The sequence below is a fragment of the Polistes fuscatus genome, unplaced genomic scaffold, assembly GCF_010416935.1.
Source record: "Polistes fuscatus isolate 324 unplaced genomic scaffold, CU_Pfus_HIC Scaffold5, whole genome shotgun sequence".
NCBI lineage: Eukaryota > Metazoa > Arthropoda > Insecta > Hymenoptera > Vespidae > Polistes > Polistes fuscatus.
Genome location: NW_025113129.1, coordinates 5,114,209 through 5,137,991, shown reverse-complemented (window position 1 = coordinate 5,137,991; position 23,783 = coordinate 5,114,209). Strand labels below are relative to the sequence as shown.

The following is a 23,783-nucleotide window of genomic DNA, read 5'->3' as shown; positions in this document are numbered from 1 at the left end:
AAAATAAGTAAAACAACATGTTTACTGCCAAGAATCAAGATCGTTTTATTCGTATTTTTATCTTGTTTCTTCTTCTTTTTTTTTCATTTTTTTGTGCATTTTTTCTTATTTTCTTTTTTTTGTTTTTCTTTCACGAATACAGAATTCGTAAGTGGATTTCTGAACGAGATTTGTATGGAATAATAGAATGAATGTTACCATCGCAGATATTATTAAATCGGTCACATTCGGTGCGTGTATTCGCATTCGTCGCGCACTTATAGATTATTTTTTATTTATTAATTATTATTATATTAATATAATATTAAAACATTCTTGTGCCGTACTACAAGTGCATTTTCTCGCGCGAGGTCTATTATTTAGACGCAGCCATGATATGTAATTCCTTCGTTAAATCCATCCGGGTACTTACGAACGATCAAAAAAGATCGGAAGCCATTTTATTCAATGCCGTGGCTTTCCTATCTTTTTGCCATTTTGTTTTCTCTACGTTTTGTTCTTCTTTGTCTCTTTCCATCTTTCTCTCTCTCTCTCTCTCTTTCACACACACACACACGCGCGCGCGCGCGCGCGCGAGCAAACCATCCACGCACGCACTCACACTATTATCGACACTATGCTACTATCTTAAAACGTTCGCTTAAATATTCGTTACCTTTAATTTAATTTCTTTTATTTTCTTTTTTATTTTACTTTTTTTTTTTAGTAGGTTGAAGTATTTTATTTGTTTGTTAATAGAAGTATTAGATCTTTCAGGAAGCAAATTTGTAATAATAATAATAATAATAATAATAATAATAATAATAATAATAATAATAATAATAATAATCGTCTTTTAACGTTTATTATAATTTATAATACATCTACAATGAGTCATAGAAATATTCGTTAATACGAGCTTGGAAATATTTGAAAAAACTTTTCATAGTATTTTTTATTTATTGTTAGAAAATAAATTAGCACGTATACGTAAGAAATATTTTTTCTATGGAATAATTAACGTTTTAATGAAAAAAGCTAATGGTTTTGTGTCGTAGCACGTTATTGTATGTTTCTATTGGATATGTAATTAAGTTTAATATCAAAATCAACCTATCATAGAGCGAACTACATTTATTCAAAGATTATTTATAATATCGTAAAAAAATGATGAATTATGCAATGTAAGTAGATTTATTTTATATCTTTATATAATTATAATAAGTATTTGAATAAATCTTTTCACAAGTGTAATTCGCTTCAGAATCGATCAACTTCGATAAGATATTTTTTGGTAGGATATGCATGTATATGTAAGAAGAATCAAATGTACAAAATGCATGTATATATATATATATATACATGTGGAAATATAGTGTGGGAATATAGTAGGAAATCCGGCATTATTAGCAATTCCTAGGCATTGCCCATAATACATGGTGTTTTTAGGCAATGTAGGAAACAGAAGAATTGTTACGGACTTATCGGGCACAGACACACAACACACACTCCCACACGCATAAAAGCGAGCATGGAGCAGGTTTTTGTGCGCAGATTTTTTAGACTGGCGTACCGCTATACTATGCGCTATACTATACCAGATAAGATAACAATTCTTCTGTTTCCTTCGTTGTCTAAAAACGCCATGCATTGTGAGCAATGCCTAGGAATTGCTAACAATGCCTGTATTCTTACTTTCCGGTAGCATATATATATATAATTAGTGGTGATTTTTGTTCTTTGTTTTTTATAAAAGTACATGATAAAAAATTGAAAAAATTCATCTTTAATATCTTTTTTTTTTATTCCATGCTACGACGAAAGACCATTCTTTTTCTCTTCTTCTTGTTTTTATTTATTCTTTTGCACAAATAGTTTTTATTTACACAGCACACTAATCTTTTTTGTTGTTTGTTATATATTATATAATATATTTCTATATATCTATTTTTTTAAATTTAAATTACTCGACTTGTAATAAGATACATACAAAAAATTCTTCTCGTTAAATTTAAAAGAAGAAAAAAGATAGTAAGAGGGAAAAAGTGGTGAAACATTTCTTTAACTCGTTGTATATTTTTTTTTCTCTAACGTGAATCCTACAAAGATACGGATTGAGAGTGGATTTATTTATTTTATTTTATTTATAATAAATCAATTTTTTTGTTATTAAACGACAAAGAGCTATTAAAGATCTAAGAAAATGTTATCAACAAATTGATACGAAGTGGCACAAACGACCATTTTTTTTTTAATTTTCTTCTTGTTATTGTTATTGTTGTAGTTGTGTTGTTTGTCTATTGTTTGTTGCATTATTCGGAAAAGGTCGTTCTTCGAAGACGACAAATTTCATATCTTTTTTTCTCGAATAATTATAACATACATTGCAATCGAGTATTGTCAAAAATGTCCGACGTTCACACAAAACGATCGAATAGGACGATTATGTTTGGTTTTATTTCTTTTTTTTGTTAGATATGGTCAAATGATATGGTCCATACGTGTGTCATTTGTACTGGGTTTAAGAATTATGTTTACTTTTCAGAAATCATTTATTCATCCTTTAATTAATTAAAGAACTTCGAACAACGATCCCGTTACCGAATCTTTTATTTCATTCATATTTATTTACGTGTATTTGTAATCCGTTATAGGTACTATACATGTATCTCGAAAATCATTTGATCTTAGGTTTGTTAAAAAGACGAATAAAAAATAACAGTACAATATTAAATGTTCATATAAACAACATCGATCAGATAAAAATTATTGTAAAATGTTTCATTCGTTTATTTATTTATTTGTTTGTTTGTTTGTCGTTTTATTTATTTATTTCTTTTCTTTGTTTATTTCTTTTGCGTATATGTATGTAATCTCTCGGTCGTAAGTGCCTGTGCTTTTTTTTTGTTGCTCTTATCTTTTCTCTTTCTTTGTTTATCTTTTTTTCCATTTTATATACTTTATTTTATTTTATTTATATATATATATACGTTTGTGTTTATTTTATTTATTATTTTTTTTTCAATAGCATAATATAGGTATATGTTTTTTACGTAAAAGCGGTATAATGAAAATTCTTTTCTATTTTATTTTATCTTCTTTCTTTCTTTTTTTTTTCGATGTACACATTTTGCTCGAGCGAATGATAAAGAAAGTCGAAAGAGTATGAAATTCGTTCATACAATCGACGAAAGCAGATTCCGCTATTTATTTTTGCTTTTTTATTTACATCCATCTATCAACCGAATAATGATAATAACAATAATAATGGAATAATAAGAATAATAATCGTATTTCTGTTTGTTTGTTCGTTTGTGCTTGCTTTTTTTCTTTCTTTTGTAAAAATGAGTCTCTTCGATGCTTGCTTGCTCGTTTATTTCCTTTCACGAAGGCAGTTTAATTTGCACGTTTATTTCTCATTGTCATAAAATTAATTTATTATTACAAATATAACGAAAAGAGAGTTAAAAAAAAGGAAAGTTTATCAATGCGAAAATTATTCGCAATTGAATTAATCGAATAAACAAATTGGAACGCCAAATCGTTCATTTAATTCATTTAAATAACTCTTAATCATTTAATTTTTCTCTTATAAAAAACAAAGTAGCAGTATAACATATACTACGTCGTATTAGTTAATTTATATTAAAAATTTACTTTTAATTTATACGCAAATTTTTTTAATAACGTATAAACTAATTAAAATTAATGTTGTAACGAATGAAATGATAGAAATATGAAAAATAATTTAAAAAATGACATTTAATTATAAAAGTAAATAAATAAATAAATAAGAGTTATTGAACGTTGTGGATAGAATTAATTTCGTTGAAAATTAATGATATTAATTAATTTTGAATGATGAAAATGATACAAATATAACAATTCTGGACTGCCTTTACATTACATTTCACCGCATAAAATTTCTCTCTCTCTCTATCTTTCCCTCTTTGCTTTCATACCAATTGGCCCCGAAATATCAGAGGATACGTTTATCCTTTCTTTCTCTCTCTTTTTCATACTTTTACATTCTTTATCTCCTATTTTTTCCACATCAGTGGGACGTTTTTTCAATATCGTAACCTCGACTTTTTCTCTTTATCATTTATTTTTTCTCTCTTTCTCTATGTCTCTCGCAAATCCGAGGATCAAGGGTCGATTTCATAAAAGACTAGATTCCTGTTTTTGTTACTATTTTTTTATCTATATTACTATCTACGTATTTATCTATGAATATTAATTACTCTCATACACTTTTCTATATATACATAGATGTTGCTAAAAATAATTATTATAAATCTCTAAAAACCGACCAATATATATATATATATATATATAATGAGGTATTATATTAAAAGAAATAATAAATTCTACTAACTTATTCGAATTTATTATTACTAGTATTATTATTATTAATATTATTACTAATATTATTACTATTATCATTATCATTATCATTATCATTATCATTATATATATATTATTATTATTATTATTATTATTATTATTATTATATTATTATTATTATTTATTGTTATTGTTACTATTATTAATTTCATTTGGTCGGTTTTTCGAAATATGTATCTCGATTGCTATTACGACTGTACATAAAAACAGGTTCGAAAAAACAAATGACGAGTAAAGTTTCTAACTTACACATCTATTTTTATTTTTATTAATTATTTTTCTTTTCCTTTTATTTATCTTTATCTTTTTTACTGGAATATAGAAAAAATCTTATTTACAATTTACAGCTAAGAAATCAATCGAACTAACGTGTATATATTTATTTATCATACGAGTTTGTATATACACGCATATATGTGCGTACTAATGCATGTACATGCTCAGAGTAAAGATGAATAAGGATAATTGGAGAGAGAGAGAGAGAGAGAGAGAAAGAGAGAAAGAGAGAGATAAGAAAAGGATGATATTTATTTAAGTTTCTTTTTCACTTAATAATCGTAAAAACGATTTATACGGGAAAATATATCTAGAAAGTCGTATGAAAATTCAAATAATCCCATTTTAGTTGCTACTTTTCTAAGAAAAAATTAATTTGGTCTATTAAAATCGGATATGAAACCGACCCCCATTTGCATCATACTGCACTTTTTTTACATTTTTAAAAGCCTTTCGTATTTATCGACCAATAATATGCCTAGCCACATATTACACAGTAATATAAGATATGTATTCTTTTGTCAGCTCGCACCATCACGTTTACATTTTAAAACATTCTCTTGAAAATCCTTCATCATCGTCCAACATATTTATGTAAATGATGAACAAAACAAATGAATAGTGCAAGGATTTTCTCAAATCATCGATCAATTCGACTTGAATTAATGTCGATAATTGTATATGTAATACTTTATCTTGTAATATACGTTTGTCAACTCACGCGCAAAACATGGACACAAAACGTTAGCATTGGGATCGAGCAGCTAGCAGCTATCTTATAAATTATTATTCTACACGGTCAATACCAAGGACGAGTGGAGAAAGAAGAACATTTTTGTGAATTACAATTAAATAGAATTCGTTGAACGGTCGATATTATTTCAACTTTTTTTCTAATCTGTAACGATTTAAATAAAATCGATCGTTACCTATCAATAATGTACAATATCATCGTTATTAATTATTATTATTATTACTATTATCTTTTATATTATGTTTATTATTAATTATATTAATTATTAATTATTATTATTGTTAATACAAGTGTGGGCGAATGTAAGATGAACGGCCTACGATAATAATAAATAACAATAATCGGCCATAGTCCATGGATATTGTCGATAACGGTATACGCCGTAGGGCCAACTTTCGACTGGTTGTATGTTTTATTTTATTTTATTTTTTTTCTATATTCTTCTTTGTCTATCTCTCTAACTCTATCTTCTATCTATCTATTTATCTCTTTCTCTTTCTCTCTCTCTCTCTCTCTCTTTCTCTCTCGTAATATCGTCCACTCGTCCTGATTATGAAATGAAAAATCTCTTGTTTTTACTTACGATCTATATCGAAAAGTATCTAACATCAGTTCCTGCGAGACTCACTCTTCCTTTCCTATCCTTTCTTTTTCTTTCCTTTCTTTCTATTTGTTTATTTTTATTTATTTTCTCTTTATATATAATACTTATTTATATTTTTTTTCTCAACAAAACAGGAATACGAGACTATAGTGAAGTAAAATGTATAGCGAATACATTCGAGTAAATTTAAATACGTTCAATTTCTAAAATCTATAGGTATTTGTTCTTTTTTTTTTAACGTAAGTAAATACATATTGGGAGATGAAAAAACGAATATAGCAAGTTTTCTTTTCTTTTCTTTTTTGCAAAAATGTAATATAATCTTTCTCTCCCTCTCTCTCTCTCTCTCTCTCTCTTTCTTTCTCATTCGCGCATGTCCATTCTTTTAGGATTCTCTCTTGACAAGAGAAAATCCGTCACCCACGTTTTCCCGTGAAACTCACGATAAAATGTCAAGGCGACAACTACGAGAGATCTATTTTTACAGATAAAAAATAATAACCTACGAAGCGTGGGTTTGATCGTGCATTAGATCGACGAAAGTAAGATACACATCTCTTTTCTCCCTTTTGTTAAAACCATCCTTTTTTGCTTCGACACTTTTACTTTTTCGAACTCGGTGTGTACAGTTTTGTTTTTATCTAAGATAATCCACAAGAAATAAAGATAAAAACGATAACAATAATGATGTATAATGATGATCACGACAATGATAATGATAATGAAGATGATGATCGTTTCATCGTACGTTCGCGTATCTCGTCGCATCCAATGTATTTGTGATGAATATGTACTTACTTACGTATGTATTTATGTATGTATATATATATATATAAAGAAAAAGGACGAAAAACAGCAACCATAGAAAAACATATTTTCGCACGTAATTCTAATGATCACAACAGCTTCGACGGCGATTAGATAACTCGTGTCACGATTTCCGTATATGTGTCTTCCTTATTTTTTGTTGTCGCATTAAATATCATACGTTCATTCTAACACTCACGTTGAGTATCTATTTTATATATCCATGTATATATGTATGTTTGTATGTTTGCATGCATGCATGTATGTATGTATGTTTGTATGTATGTATGTATGTATGTATGTATGTATGTATGTATGAATTTGTTTATGTACACGTGCATATTTCCTCGAAATATCTCTCTTCTCTTTCTAATATACTTTCAACGTGACGTAATAATTAATTCTAAGCAGCCGCGTCGTTACGAAAATCTTACAACTATTTAACAAAAAGGAATCTCGTTAACAACTCTTATCTATTTACTTGTCATCACCTTTCTTTCCATACAAACATTATAATATATATTTGTTTCACTCTAATCCCTTTCTTCCTTCTTCTTCTTCTTCTTCTTCCAAATCATCAATTCGGTCTCTCATCATCTCTCATCACCTCTCTTTCACTCTTTCTTTTTTATTCCTTTTTTTTCATCATTTTTTATAAAAAAAAGAAGCAGAAAAAAATCACTGAAGAAGAAGAAGAATATTAATAATAATAATAATAATAATAATAATAATAATAATAATAATAAATAAGACAGAAATGTGTTCTTTTCTATGCTCGCATTACTCACATGTAGGAATACTAATTGTGAGAAAGAGAATCATAATATATAAAATGTCGATTTTCATTATCGACGGAGATATTACTAATTTTATTTTCATAATTGCGTCCCTCACGATTATTAAGCTCGTATTAGATTTTGGTTTAGAGAATTCTGAATTATATGGAAATGAAAGGATAATAAAATCTTTGAATAGACAATGAAAGAGAGAGAGAGAGAGTATTGAAAATAGGAATGAAAAATAAATAGATAGATAAAAAGAGAGAGAGAGGATAGGGTGAAAGAGAGATAGATGTTGCATTGGTCGATTGGAAAAGGTTTCGTGTAAAATCCGATCGCCCGATTAGAAGAAAGTTAATATCAAAATGGAATTCGACGACTTGTTATCGCCGAAAATATTCTCTCTCTGCGTCGTGTTTTAAAAGATGAAATTATCGCGGTTTACATATGAGAGAGAAAAAAGAGAATGATGAGGATGACGATGATGATGTTCGTGTTTGTTTGTTGGGGAGCCGTTGAGATTGAGTAAAAATGTATCAAGATAATCGATAATAATAATAATAACGAATATATATAGCGAAATTATTACATGACCGCGCATTTCTCCTTCAGGCTTATCGCATTGTGACTTTCCACCGGCTGTAAGGAAACCGAACGATTCTTCTCAAGAGTAAGAAGATCCCGGAATAGCGCATTAACGTTGTGATTAGTTTTAGCGGATGTCTCCAAAAAACCACAGCCCCAATTGGCCGCTTCCGCTGCACCCTCGCTCATTGGAATTTCGCGTACCGAAGGACTCTCGTCACATTTATTACCAACCTGTTCGGGAGAAGTAATAAATGGAAATCGAAAGCATTCATTAGGAATAATGGGATGATTATTGGAATTGGTAAATAAGTATGTAAGCATTCGGAAAATAAATTTTCTATAATCATTTGTGCTAGATATATGCAAGTTTTTTTATTAATTCAGCAAATAGTAATTTATTCAAAATCAATTTAAAGAATATCTGTTCACTGAGAAAATTATATTTAACGGGTTTACCCTTTAAAATATTTTTCTACAGCACAAGTGAATAGAAGTTTATGTACTGCAAATAAATGAAGATAAATTGTGTGTGTTTGTATGGGGAAAAAAAGAAAGAAAAATACAGTGAGAAAAGAAAGTCGTATACTCTTACCAGCATTATCGGTATCTGTGAAATTTCTTGACCCTTCAGCTCCCTTATTACAGCCCAAATCGGTCGTAGCTCTTCGAAACTTTGCCGTGAGCATACTGAATATACCAGGATGAAGGCGTGACCCTTACTTATGGAAAGTCGTTGCATCGCGGGAAACTGATGGGAGCCGGTTGTGTCCGTAATTTGAAGCGTGCATATGTTTTTGTTGCAGCTTATCACCTAAAAATGATGTTTCTTATAGGAGACTCTTGGCAAGGGCCTCCTCCTTTTCTCACATTTGTCTTTTCTTTTTTTTTTCTTTTTTTCTTTTTTTTTCTTTCGGAAGAAATATTTTTACACGCTTCTCGTCGCGCACATAGCACGAATCCCACCAGTGTCCTCGTGATACATAAGGACAAAGCATTCTTTTTTTATTATCTTTCTTTTAGTCATTGTAGGCCATCCCTGATAAACGCAGGTAATAGAAACAAAAAACGAGAAAAAAAGAGAGAAAAAAGAGATCAAATTAAAAAAAAATCAATTCGGAAAGTATCTAGCCGGCTGACTAATAACAGTACCTACTACTGTCGGTCCTACTACATGCTACTACTATACTACTACTCTTCACTAAATTTTATCGTGTATTATTAAACAAATATAAATAAAAAATTCTACGATATATAAAGAAATCAAAAATAAACAATGACTTCAAACGATTAAATTAACATTATTTCGTCATTAAATATACTATTTGAAAAAACGACAAGAGAATTATAGAAAATAAATAAATAGAAAATGAGAAAAAATTGGAATAAGAACGCACGCGATGCGCAATGAATTGTGCGCCAAAGAAACTTGTCCGTCATTGCGTGTTGCGTTGCGTTATGTTGCATTGCGTTTGTAGTGTGATTAAACGAAAGAAATAAAGATTGAAGGAAAAATGGAAGGATGGATAGAAGGAAGGAAAGATTAGTCAAAATAAAGAACAATAAAATGATATAGATAATATTTAAAACACTTACCTGTCTGTAAGTATCCTCGATGGTTGGTATATAGGACTCACGAAAGGTTCCTTTCACGAAGCGCAGGACGAGAGAACTCTTGCCAACGCCACCCGCTCCAAACACGACAACACGATAGTCATTGCTCTGCTCCGGCATCCTGACATCTGCCGTCCCGATGATATAAACCCCCGTCTTTCGGGGTCCCCTTTCCACGTTTAGGAGCGATACGAAACTCCCTTGCCGGCCGACCTGCCACACACACATACGATCTAACGTCAAATGGATAAAGGAGTTGCATTTGAGGGTGAGATAAAAAGAGAAAAAGAGAGAGAGAGAAAGAGAGGGAAGCATCCCCTACTGCTACTGCTACTACTACCACTACAACTACCACCATCACCATCACCACCACCACCACTACCATCATCGTCGTCGTCGTCGTCACCACCCCTATATCCGTCTCACCGCACCGTATCGCACCGCACCACCCACGACAATTCGAAACTTCGCGAAAAGGTTATGTCGCCCCTTCCCGCCTCACTAATCTTTACCTACACCTCCCCCCCCCCACACACACATATATATGAGTGTGTGTGTTTTTAAAAATATATATATAGAAAATACGACCTTTATAATTGGCATGCCGCATGAACTCTACGAATCTTATAAAGTATAATATTGTATCAGAATAATTGAATTTTTCTTTCTTGCTTTCTTTCTTTCTCGTAGATTAAATAAACATATAAACAAATCGTTTAATCGCATTAATAAATTCTATATGAAATCAATTGATTGATTGATTAATAATAAATAAATATATTATTTGTGTTATCGTAATGTTAAACATCTTCGGAATATGTGATCGTTCTTTTCTAACCCTTTAGCTAAAATAAATGTACATACTTTAAAAATCTCTTCTCGAAATGGATGAAAATAAAGTAAGAAAAATGCATCGGCACGAATTGATATTTATGTATATTATTTGGAGGAAAAAATAATAAGGATGAAGAAGAATTTAATGAACCTATTTAGGTTGGACGACGCCCTTGAAGGAATATCGTTGCTCGTTGACAAGTTTGGTGCAGTTGTCAAGATGGTTCGTTGTTCTTTCAACGTCAATCACCCTTCTTCTTCTTTTTCACTTTTGTATTTTTCTTCTTCTTCTTCTTCTTTTTTACTTTTTATTTTTCTTCTTCTTCTTCCTTTCCTGTTCTTTTTTTATGTCTTTTTCTTCAAAAATGACGACAATTGTAACGCACGTTTATGTTTAAGGGAATAGGTAAAACACTACACTGATGCGATAGGTGGAATCCTGGGAGAAATGCCACTGCTGTTTTAGTCGCAAGCTCATCGACCGTCGTAGTCGTAGTCGTCGTCGTAGTCGAGTCGTGTCGTAGTGTAGTGTAGTGTAGTGTAGTGTAGTGTAGTGTAATGTAGTCTAGTGTAGTGTAGTGTAGTGTAGTGTAGTGTAGTGTAGTGTAGTGTAGTGTAATGTAGTGTAGTGTAGTATAATGTAGTTGTAGTTGTAGTGTAGTGTAGTTGTGTGTAGTTATAGTTATAGTTGTGTGTAGTGTAGTTGAGTCGTAATCGTAGCCGTAGTAATCGTGCACAACCACCTTCGATCCTCTCCTATACTTTTAACGCTTTAAAAACGACAATAGAATTATTGTATCTAATTGTTGGTAAAGTAAAAGTAGGGGGAGGAAAAGTTGAAGTTAGAGGTGGAGAAAAAGGTGGAGAAAAAGGATATACATTTATCCAAAATATTATTTTCTTACTTGATTATTCTCTCACTATAGAACGAAAATCTATCGGTCGCAACACCACTTTCTTTTAACACCGATCGATTAAAGCACTTGCATCCGATTTTTCCGCGTCAACGACATTGGGATATTCGGTACTCTCTTTCTTCCGCCCCCCCATCATCCTCCTTCCAATCGAATTATCCACCCCCACTCCAACCCCATCAGTTTACTCCACGCACGGTCATTCTCACTCTCTCTCTCTCCCACCTGCTCGCTATTCGCGAATTAAGTAGATGCGCACGCACCTCAGTCGGCGCGGCTCCTTACAACGAGGAACGCGTGTGATTCTCAATTAGAGGTTATTTTGTGTTAGATTTGGAATTGACTTAATTTTATAGGATATTATTGATATCCTATATATATATGATATCCTATATATTGATATTGATATAATTGACTATATTTTATAGGAAATTAAAATTCAACAGATTCAATAAATGAAAAAGGAAATTAAATTCTTACCCTTCTTTTTTTTCTTTTGTTTTTAATATTGGATTCAGAATATGTTTTAATATCTGTGTACTTGTTGTTAGTAGTAACAGCACGTGCGTTAGCTAAGTACGTGCGCATTACGCGCACACTTAGTTAAAGAAGAATCGCGAAAAATCAATATTTTCGTAGGACGTTGTCGCTTAATTACGTACGATAACTCTTTTCCCGTGGGTGCAACAAAATGCATAATGTTCGATGATAATAATAATAATAATAATAATAATAATAATAATAATAATAACCTTTTTATATATAGTTTTCTTATTTCTTTTTCTTTACAAATGTATATACAAATTTTCCTTACTTATATTATTCGATATTGCAGATAAATATTGACAAATGTTTATTGATTAAAAGAAAGAAAAGGAAAGAAAATAGATTAAAAACCAAACCTCATTTGTATTTAGGTTTCTTTGAGTATTGGATTTTTCGTTATGATGTCACTACCCTCGTTTTCGACAGTATCGTAAGTCCACTTACGATTGATCCTAAAAAAAGGAATGCACTTTTCTTTATTTTGGCACAAATATAATTGACATTTATTTATTTAAACATAGGGCAATATTTGTAACAATATTTTAATGTAGGTAGAAAAAGAAAAAAGGGAAAATTAATCACCTGCATTCATGTCCACATTTTCGAGATGTACATTTAGGACATGGAAAATGACATCCTGCGCATTCTAAATTTAAGCAATCGCATAAATTGTCTCCAGTTATAATCCAAATACCTTCTTCGTTGTACAAAGTATGCCGTTTATTTCCTTGATATAAACGACGATGTAATTTACGTTTCTCTCTTTCGCTACGTTCAGGATCGAAATTTCGTAGAAATTTTTGGTTACGTTGTCCACTGCTTTTTGCCTCGAACCTCGACCACTTCTCTATACATTTACATAATGTAAAAAATAACAGAAAGGGAATAATATATTTCTTTCGTGTATCATTTTTGTTTGTTTTTTAATAATTATAATATAATGAATATTCTCCCTTGTGCATTCCTCTAAATAAAATATGTATATATCAATATTTACAGATCGTAACTGCACTTCTCCACTGCTTGTTTGTTGCATTGCTCCTTCTCCGGAAGACGAAGTAGTTTCTATATTAGTTTTCAACATTTTTAAATAATATTAATTGTAAATAATAATTAAGTGTTGATTATTAATACTAATAGGCACAATTATATTGCATTGTATAATGTTGCAAAGATAAACGGCGGAAGTATAACAATAACGCAGATTCTTAACACGATAACATAACCTATATTATCGAATACTTAAATATTATGTAACAAAAATCCCTTTTTACATATAATTTAAAAAACTTTTACATCTATTTTAATATGTACATTTTTAACTATATAGAATACTTTATGTTGAAAAAATGTTGTTTTAGAATTTATTTTCAATGAATACAAATTTTCTCTTCTGATGTAAGTTGATTGGTTAACCACGAAGCCTATATACAAGAAGAACTATGAGGAGAACGAACACGATACGCGCGTTCTCGTCGAATTTGTGTCGTTGAAAATGAGGAAAAACATCGGGTACGATAATTCTCCACAAGTGCGGCGGTGGTGTTCGGGAGTTCAGATTTTAGTACGTGTGTGTGTGTGTTGTGTGTGTGTGGTACAACTATATATATTTGAAAAATCTAACCCCATCAAATCGACGCGCTCTCTAGTGACAATAGAAATCATCCTTTCATACTGCATATACGTAGACACATTTGTAACACTGCGTCGTTCTCCTTGTATATACAGGTTATATGTATGTATGTTGTATATAACAGGTTAACCTGTTTTCGGCTCAATTCGATTCGACTGGAGGGTAGAGATAAGGAGAATCATCTTTTATGGGAGAAAATTTAAAAAAGTGTCCAGCTTTTGCTAAAAATAATAGTTCAAAAACCTTCCGAATGGCGTTGGTGCAGACAAAGGGTATGGTATGAATGTAGCAATTGTAGACGAATTGAAGTATGCAGAAGTTTTTCTTTCCTTGTTTATTTCTCAATCCTACTCTAATAATATTTGGCGCTTCTTTTATGCTAATGTGCCGTCACTCTAATTTGATACATTTCGACGGACACTTTTTATATACACAGATGATTCTCCTTACTTCTACCCTCCATATATTTTTTTATAAGTTTTTCTATCCTAAACAAAGAGACGGTCAGTGAGTCCAACCTCAGATTTTTTTCAAATTTTGCGATATAAATTTTATTAAGAAATCAACATTATTACGCAGGTAATAAAATTACTAATTATAAATTAAATAATATCCAATAAATAACAAAAATTAATTTTTAACGTGCCGAAACGAGACATTTTTTAGGATGATATTTACAGGATGAATTTGTAATTTAAGTAATAAATCTTCCTTTATTTGTGCAAGATGTAAAAAAATTTATTGCTTTTAATTTTTTTATAATAATTTTAATTTTTTTTATATATAATTAGAAATTAGAAAATGTAAAAATAATTTATATAACCTAAGGATAGAAAAACTTATAAAAAAAATAATTCCCCCACGAAGAATCAAACGTCAATAACCGGTGCGAGAAGCGAAGACGATACAACTTATGTAAGCGCACCACTTGACGAGTATTCAACTTTTTTCGTACAATTCTTAAGACTTTGAAGATTAATAAGAATGCATTACTGTTTTCTTATAAAATAATAAAAATGAATTAAAATTATGTATAGACAAAAAATAAATTCTACGTTTTTAGAATATCCTTTCCTATATATCTTGAATTAATTTTATGTGTGGATATAAAATTCTTGTTTTTCAAATATGATCACTTTAATACACAAATAAATTTTTACAAAACAAAAAATCAGTAATTTAAAATTTTATAAATAAATTTTAATAGGAAAAATATTTAAATTTTAAATTTCGTCTTAAAGAGAATACGTATTCAATTTGATATACAAATAAATTTTTGTGAGGCAAAGAATTTATATCAATTAATTATTCTAATTAATTTTATGGCGAGACACAAAATTAATTCATTATTTTTACTCTCAACTAAATAATAATAGTTTCTGCTAAAATGAATTATTTTTTTTTTTATTCAAGGTTCATTATTTTTGACAATAAATAAAGAAACGGCATGCCATAAGCATCAAGATTCAATTTAAAAATGCCGCGCTTATACGCCGATATATATAGATATACAGAACGCTCGACACTCGATGGCCAAAACGAAAAATTCTCGCTACCGAAAGAAAAAATATAAAAAGAGAAATATCAGTTTATTGTCTCACTCCCACTCGCACTTTCATTCAAGACCGAGAATCCCGAAGATTGCCGAAGATCCTTCGTTTGTGTATTAGTGCACACGGACGCCGCACGCACACTAGCCCGCTCGCGTGTAAAAGCCGACTGAGAGGCGGGACTTGCTTCCCCACTCTTACAATTATTTTCCCATCTTCAATCCAATTTTATTCGCTTATTTTTAAAAATACGAAGATAACTCATAGAACATTTTTTATGTATATTGTAATTCTCTACAACTTTTGTTTGAAACTTTTTTCGATTAAATGCCTAGATTCTAAGATAAAGCCATTTTTTACCCATTTTTATTCTTTTTTACCCTTTTCCTCAAAAACGGCACATTTTATTGCAAAAAAATTAGCACCATTCGATTTAGCGTCGTCTATTTACCCTTAGATCAAGTTTCCACCTTCTTTCCTAAAACTGAGAAGTTTGGACCCTTTTGACTGAACTAAGAGACTCGTTTCAACGCAATTCGAACGGAGCTTGATCAAGAAGGACGATCACAGTGTTATAAATGTGTCTACGTACATACACATTATGAGAGGATGATTTCTATTGCCACTAGAGAGCACTAGAAACATTAGTGCACTATTTGTTTCATTTATTTATTTATAAAGTCACACATTTATAAACCTGAACCTCTGAATTATCGTACTCGGTATTTAATTATTTTCAACAACACAAATTCGACGAAAACGCGTATCTCGATCGTCCTCCTTGTATATAGCTTTGTTTTCAAATTGCTGCCTTATTCCCCTTCCATTTTAGCCCAGTGAAATTTGGTCAGAATGCCTTAATTTTTTCCGGTGCAGATTTAAAGTACTGTGACGGTTGGATTTATTTATGAAGTTGCGCCACAAAGAGAGTGATAGTTAATATTTCGTCCCGAGAGCACGCCTAGAACTTCATCAGTAAGGCTGATGGCGTGCTCCCTGTTTTAGACATCCGCGAGCATCCGCGAAACCCGTAGGATTGATCTGAAATCCGTGCTGCTTTATATAGTAACTGTGGTAACTTCCGCCGCTTGCGAGAAACGACGATTGGAGCGTGGTCATCTAATGTCTGATTGCGGAAGTAGTGTGATTGGCGCGCCGCGGCTGTAGCGAAGCAACCGCGAGTCGCCACAGTACGTGTGATTTTATAAATAAACAAATGAAAAAAATAGTTCTCTTTGATGTTTTTGTGCATTTTACATGCAGTATTATTCATTTTTATACTAATTGAGTTAAAGATAAATTGATTCCATTTCACAATTTTTTTACAGATATATAGGATGATTTATCGACATTTTTTTCATGCTATTGTTCTTTTTTCTTGACTTTGTGATATTATAACTAATTATTTCATTTTTTTTAGTTAATAATTTTTTATTTACATCGTCGACTTATTTATCTATTTTTTTCCTAAGTTAAAGGTAGGTTTTCCATATTTGAAAAATAAGTTCAAGCGAATCGACGCGCTCTCTAGTGGCAATAGAAATCATCCTCTCATTGTGTATATCGTAGCCACATTTATAACACTGTGATCGTCCTCTTTGTATATAGACTGCGTGTATATAGGCTTCGTGGCGATTCGGTTCGTTTGTATTTTATAATATAACCTAACTTTAAAGTATATTGAAACGCATGGTTGTTTATTATATGTAAAAGATTTATTAGTTTATAATGGGTAAGGCAAAGGAGAAAGTAAAAATATATAAGAAAAAAAAACAAATTCCCGAGAAAAAAATTATCGAGGATCTACAATCTAAATATAATGATGTAAGTAATAGAATAAATTTTAATCGCAATGTATAATCTATTTCATTTAATTTCAAATATTATATCTTTCATTTTTAGATTGATGAAACTAAAATAACAAAGTTTATTCATTTACCATTATCGAATAAGACATTGAAGGGATTAAAAGAAAATGATTATGTTGAATTAACGGATATTCAAAGACAAAGTATTGGGTTGGCTCTGAAGGGTAATGATATATTAGGTGCAGCAAAAACTGGTAGTGGAAAAACATTAGCATTTCTTGTACCTGTAAGAGAATTTAATTTTCAAATTATATATATAAATAAAACAATGTTATATTAACACATTATTATTTTTATAGGTATTAGAAATTTTATATTGTAAGCAATGGACAAGATACGATGGTGTTGGAGCACTTATTATCACACCTACGAGGGAACTTGCCTATCAAATATATGAAACATTACGTAAGGTTGGTCGATACCATGATATATCAGCAGGTCTGATTATCGGTGGAAAAGATTTGAAATTTGAAAAGAAACGTATGGATCAATGTAATATAGTTATATGTACACCGGGTCGTTTACTTCAACACATGGATGAAAATCCTCTCTTTAATTGTGTCAACATGCAGGTATATATTTTACTACAATTTAAAAATTATATTTATTTATATAGATATATGTGAGAGAGTAGATAAAATTATATTTTTTATTTACAGATTTTAATTCTCGATGAGGCAGATCGTTGTTTAGATATGGGTTTTGAAAAGACTATGAATTCTATCATCGAAAATCTACCACAAGAGCGAAAAACGCTTTTATTCTCAGCAACACAGACCAAGTACTTATTTTTATTTTTATTTCTTATTTATTGTGGCCATTCTAATCTTCCTTTCATGTTTTTTATTAGATCAGTTAAAGATTTAGCTAGGTTAAGTTTAAAAGATCCTATGTATGTATCTGTGCATGAACATGCTGAACATACCACTCCTGAAGGACTTCAACAATCTTATATTGTTTGCAATTTGGAAGAAAAAACAGCAATGTTATGGTCTTTCTTAAAGAGTCACTTGAAACAAAAAATAATCGTCTTCTTTTCTAGTTGCAAACAGGTATTGTAGAACATTATTTTACACACTTATTCTGTTCTATATTAATTATTTTATTAATTATAATAATTAGAACATTTATGATAAAGGTCAAGTACGTATACGAATCATTTTGTCGATTACGACCAGGAATTAGTTTGTTATCTCTGTATGGTACTCTTCATCAGCTTCGAAGAATGGAAATTTATGAATCATTTTGTAAAAAGCATCATGCCGTATTATTTGCTACGGATATTGCTGCACGTGGATTAGGTAAATTATTATTTCAACATGTGTTTCTTTTGTAAAAAAAACTAGAGATTGACTAATAGTATTTTAGATTTTCCTGATGTAAATTGGGTTGTCCAAATGGACTGTCCTGAAGACGTGAATGCATATATTCATAGGGCAGGTAGAACAGCTAGATTTCAAGCAGGTGGAGAATCATTATTAGTTTTGTTACCATCTGAATTGGAAATGGTTGAACGACTTCAGGATCGTAAAATACCAATAAATATGATAAAGTATGATTATGAAAATAATATAAAGCTTCATGTTATGATAAGTATACATATCGATTATTAATCATTCATTTCATGTTTAGAATTAATCCAAATAAATTATATTTACCACATCGCAAACTCGAAGCACTATTGGCCCGAGATGTATATTTAAAAGAAAGCGCAAAAAGCTTTCGTGGCATACGTTAAATCAGTTTTCTTAATGAAAGACAAAAAAATATTTAATGTAAAAGCTTTAAATACCGATGAGTATGCCAAATCGTTAGGTTTAGCTATACCACCAAGAATCCGATTTTTACAAAAGGCACAAAAAAATACTTCTAATATACAAAATAAAATAAATAAGGAAAATGAAGAAAATGTAAATTTAAAAATACATGATAATAACGAAACAACTATAAATATTAGTTCTAACGAATCTGATAACGAGGAAGACGACGATGTAATGAAACCTATGGAGAAATATGATAATAGTGATTTTATGAATGGTAAGCATAAATATTAATTTAATGAAAATGTAAATAATTTTTACTATTTCTTTTATTATATAGATGATAGCGACGATGATTTATTGACAGTAAAGAGGAGAAATATAGATATTGATGATATGTCTGACGTTGTCGAAAATACGAAAGATAAGAATAATAAGAAAAAGCTATTACGAAAGCTGCAATAGCAAAAAAATACTTAAGAAGAAAATTATTCCTAACAGTAAAAAAACTTTTGATGACGATGGAGAGGTAATATTTCCATCATACTTGTATGATATTACTTGTGAATATACCTATTACAAATTTTTATTTTGTTTTTTTAATTTAATTTCAAAATTTTTAGGAAGTAATAGATCCAACGAAAAGCAAAGTATCTGAATTTGCTAAGAAATATGAGAATGAAATAGATTCGGGTATTGACATTGAAATAGCAAAACAAGTTTTACACGAAGAAGATCAATTTGATAAACGAAGATTTAGAGACAAAATCAAGGAAAAACATCGCAAAGAAAAACTTAAGTTAAAAGCTCTTAAAAAGGGAAAGAATAAAGATACAAGCGACAACGATGAATTGCAGGAAGAAAATCACGACGAAGCGAGTGAAAGTGAAGTTAGTGAACAGAATCTTTCGTGGTTGCCAGATCCAGATAAAATATATGGAGAACAAAAAGCACACTCCAATGAAAATTCTTTAGATAATTTAGAAAGTGAAGAAAATAGCATGGTTCATGTGTAAGTTGACAATTAATATTTAATCGTAATATATATATATATATTTTCTATAAATACGCAGAGTTATATAAATGAAATTTTATATTATTGCAGTCCTCCAAAGAGAAAACTAATAGAACAAAATGGTAGAACTGTCAAAAAGAAACAAAAATTAACCAATGAAATTATTAATTCCAGCCTAAAAACAGTCGAGGAATTAGCTTTGCAACTTTTACAACGATGAAATGAATTAAAATTTTTATATATGTATTTATGATATAAAAAATTGTGAAGAAATCGTGTTATACAAAATATTTTTTTAATTCTTTTGTCTTATTCGTATAGTTTATATAGAATATAAATTACAGGATTATAGAAATTACACGCTACATAGTTATATGTATGTATAATATTAATACTTCATTAATCACTTACATGTTTCATTGACTTAACAAGAATATTTACAAAATATATTTTACATTACTTCAATTGTAGATTAAAATCAGAATACTTAATGGCACGTTTTATTATTTAAAAGACAATAATGAATATATGAATTATTCATGATATTAATTTCATTTCACATTGTGCAAACGAAATTACCCCTACTTAGTATTTGGAGTAATTCCTTTTCATCTTACTAAGACTTATATAAAATAATATATATAGCAACATGTCAGAATTAAAAATGTATCTTTATGATTTATAAGATTATCGTTTGTTATTTTATTTTATACAAAGAATCTACAGGTAATACGTCACGTAATATTCATTACTGCTAAATGTGCTTATTCTGATGCTATTTTAATATGTTTTAATATAGCATCAACAACTTCCCTACTCGTAGCTTGACCGCCAAGATCACGCGTATGTATTCCCTGATTGATAGTTTTATTTATTGCACTTTGAATCAAGGTAGCATGATTTTTGTGTCCTAAATGACGCAACATATCAACTGCTGCATTTAACATAGCAATAGGATTAGCAATATTTTTTCCAGCAATGCTTGTGCCAGTGTTACGAGTACCTGGTTCAAAAATTGTATAATGGTCGCCGTAATTTTTACCGGCTAATAATCCTGCTCCACCTAACAGACCACAAACTACATTGGAGACTATAGCTCCATATAAATTTGTAGTAAGTACGACATCAAACTGATGCGGGTTAGAAACCAATTGCATACAAGTGTTATCGATGATCATGTCATTATGAGCAATATCTGGATAATCTTTAGCAACATCTCGCGATATTTCTAAAAACAATCCATCTGAAAGCTTCATTATATTAGCTTTATGAACTGTAGTAACCTTCTTTCTTCCATTTCGCTTAGCATATTCAAACGCATAACGTGCTACTCGTTCAGAATTAGACCTAGTTATAACTTTCATACTTTCAACAACTCCATTTACGCTTTCATGCTCTAACATAGCGTATTCTCCTTCTGTATTTTGTCTAACGATAACGATATCAATGTTTTTCTGGCGAGAGTTAACACCCTTATAAGAAACACAATGTAAAACATTCACATAGAGATCTAATTCATTACGTAGGGCAACGTTACGAGAAAGTACTCCAGCTTCTGTACTACGTGTTTCTATATTCCCTTTCAATGCTACTCCATTTCTACGAATTGACGTGATTGCATAATCTAAATCATCGTTATTATCGGCATTAGGATCAATATCTATATCTTCAAAGTCTACGGGTACACCCGCATACCGAAAAAACCTAAAATATAATTCATTTAACTAAAATAGATGAATAGAATTATGCACATAACAAAAATAAGTTTTACACATATAGCTCTTCAATTTATTTTCATTATTATTCTTAATAACTTAATTTATAACTACCTGAATTAATCGCTAACGTACCTCTTTAACATATCCCATTAACTCAGGTCCAATACCAGCTCCAGGTAAGACCGTTACTGTATGTCGTCCACCATAATGAGCCTTTGGTATTGGCATGGTTTTTTTTATTGTAGGCGTTTTATGTTGAATTTCAAATGCTGATTGAGAGGCACAACGGTGTATTTGCTGTATCACTGTTTTTGATTGCAAATATCTAAGAACTGAACGAGCAGCCATTTCGAATTATTTTATCTATTAGATAATAAAAAGAAATTTTATTCAAATTTTTATATCCTAATATGTAGAAAAATAATTATAATTTAATAATCTATTACTTATACCTACTGTATTTTGCAATTCTATTTTCAAAGTGCTTCTAAGGTCCTTCAGATATAGAAATAAGAGCTGTTTGCAAGTGTGAAGATTAACATTAGGTCTGCTTTAGATTTATAATAGCGATTTATATCTAGCGATGTGATTGGTCCGTGAACAGATTCTAAAAAATAATAATTAGAAGTTGGGTTAAAATTGTTTTAATAAAACAACTTTGAAGTTAAATAAAAATGTAAACTTGATTTTGTAATATTACTTGATATCGCAAGTATAATTTAATGTCAATATGTGGACAATGATTTAGTTTTCCGCAGTACTTCCGATTGTAACCCTCATCATTTTTTTGAATAATCTTCGCTATTAATTCCTTATAATATTATTCATTAATTATCACTATAAACATTTAATTCAATTATAGATCTCTATAAACAAGTAGTATTTATTGTCAACGTATTACATAATTTTTAATTTAGCGTATATCACGGGTAAGTTTTTAGCCAATCAAATTGCATTCGCCATGACTTTAATTTACGCGCCAATTAGATAACCCATCGTAATCGTGCTATGAGAGAACATTTATACAATAATCTATTGTTCCGAACCAATAGGAAACAGATATGTTCGAATAATACAATTTTTTGACAATAAATAATCTTATAATATTTAAATAGTTCTACTAACTATAAAGAACTAAATACATTCGAATTTAAAGTATTCGGAAACCAAAGGTTCTACCATAATTTTAAAACAAAGTTATTGAGCACGCACAGCATACACAAAATTAACATTATATATTTTTTTTTATATATATATTTAATATTGTTATATTTCATATATTCAACTTCTCAAATAATTGTATTTTAATATCAGTATGTTGATATCAGAAATATTAAATTCCTTTTCGTCTTATATTATTGATTTGTTACTTGGTACTCGCCATTTAGAAAACTGCATGTAATTTAAATTTCGCGGCACGTTAAAAACACTTGTCCGTGATTGTAGTTGTGTGCCACAAGACTTAAATGAGTCGATCAACTATAAAACTATGTTAGTTTATGGATTGCTTGATTAACGAGATACGTTAAAATGGTATCAAACTGTGTATAAAAAATTGTATAGAAAAGCTCAAGTAAAAGAAATTCTTGTAAAAATATATTTGATGAGAGAAAATATCATTAATAAAAAAAAGATAAAAGAAGAAGATAAAATTAGTGATCCGAATGACGACATTATAGCGTAACAAATTATTCAAAAAACATTAAAAATACGAGGAAAGGTTGATATATGCTTGTATAAAGTGATACGAGGTGTCTAAGAGAGTTTGGTAAAAAGAGCTGAAGCGGTGAAAGGGGTAAAGAAGAGAAGTAGGAGAAGGGAAAAGAGGAAGGAAGAGAAGAAGAAGAAGAAATGCGAAGGAGAAAGAGCGTAGAAGGAGTTAGAGAAGGTTGGTGGTGTGAACAGGGGAGAAGGAAAAGAAGGAGGAGCTTATCTACAGTGCAGATCGTGAGGGCGCGGGGCCGCGACCCTGAGCCCGATACGCGCAATATTATCCTGGATAGAAAGAGAGCCGAACCGGTAGTTAGAATAGTATAGTTGTGGTAAATGCAACCCGAATGCCTTGGAATATTTATCTAAAAAAGTTTATTCGTATGGAATAGAAGTGAGGTACCAGGATATTTAATATATTGAGATAGAT

At 30.4% G+C, this 23,783-nt stretch overlaps 4 protein-coding genes across 4 annotated transcripts; 1 reads left to right on the top strand and 3 right to left on the bottom strand.

Moving 5' to 3' along the window:
- Positions 1-7,666: 7,666 nt before the first annotated feature.
- On the bottom strand, positions 7,667-10,282 carry LOC122522495 (GTP-binding protein Di-Ras2). The gene is made up of 4 exons (XM_043643678.1): positions 10,188-10,282; positions 9,788-10,018; positions 8,787-9,005; positions 7,667-8,425 (listed from the first exon to the last, which is right to left on the bottom strand). The coding sequence occupies exons 1-4, from the start codon at positions 10,191-10,193 to the stop codon at positions 8,192-8,194; spliced, it is 690 nt and encodes a 229-aa protein (XP_043499613.1). The 5' UTR covers positions 10,194-10,282; the 3' UTR covers positions 7,667-8,191.
- Positions 10,283-12,440: 2,158 nt separating this feature from the next.
- On the bottom strand, positions 12,441-13,204 carry LOC122522511 (ARL14 effector protein). Its single transcript, XM_043643706.1, is given in 4 exon segments — positions 12,441-12,551; positions 12,682-12,907; positions 12,910-12,946; positions 13,097-13,204. Coding segments are annotated over 4 exon segments (435 nt in total). The 5' UTR covers positions 13,184-13,204; the 3' UTR covers positions 12,441-12,466.
- Positions 13,205-16,754: 3,550 nt separating this feature from the next.
- Positions 16,755-20,416, top strand: LOC122522453 (probable ATP-dependent RNA helicase DDX10). The gene is given in 13 exon segments (XM_043643603.1): positions 16,755-17,106; positions 17,185-17,376; positions 17,450-17,722; positions 17,810-17,931; positions 18,001-18,202; positions 18,289-18,451; positions 18,519-18,702; positions 18,783-18,857; positions 18,859-19,187; positions 19,251-19,371; positions 19,373-19,439; positions 19,534-19,922; positions 20,016-20,416. Coding segments are annotated over 13 exon segments (2,343 nt in total). The 5' UTR covers positions 16,755-17,010; the 3' UTR covers positions 20,146-20,416.
- Positions 20,293-22,249, bottom strand: LOC122522471 (isocitrate dehydrogenase [NAD] subunit gamma, mitochondrial-like). The gene is made up of 3 exons (XM_043643639.1): positions 22,100-22,249; positions 21,775-22,006; positions 20,293-21,627 (listed from the first exon to the last, which is right to left on the bottom strand). The coding sequence occupies exons 2-3, from the start codon at positions 21,989-21,991 to the stop codon at positions 20,690-20,692; spliced, it is 1,155 nt and encodes a 384-aa protein (XP_043499574.1). The 5' UTR covers positions 21,992-22,006; positions 22,100-22,249; the 3' UTR covers positions 20,293-20,689.
- Between the last annotated feature and the right edge of the window lie 1,534 nt (positions 22,250-23,783).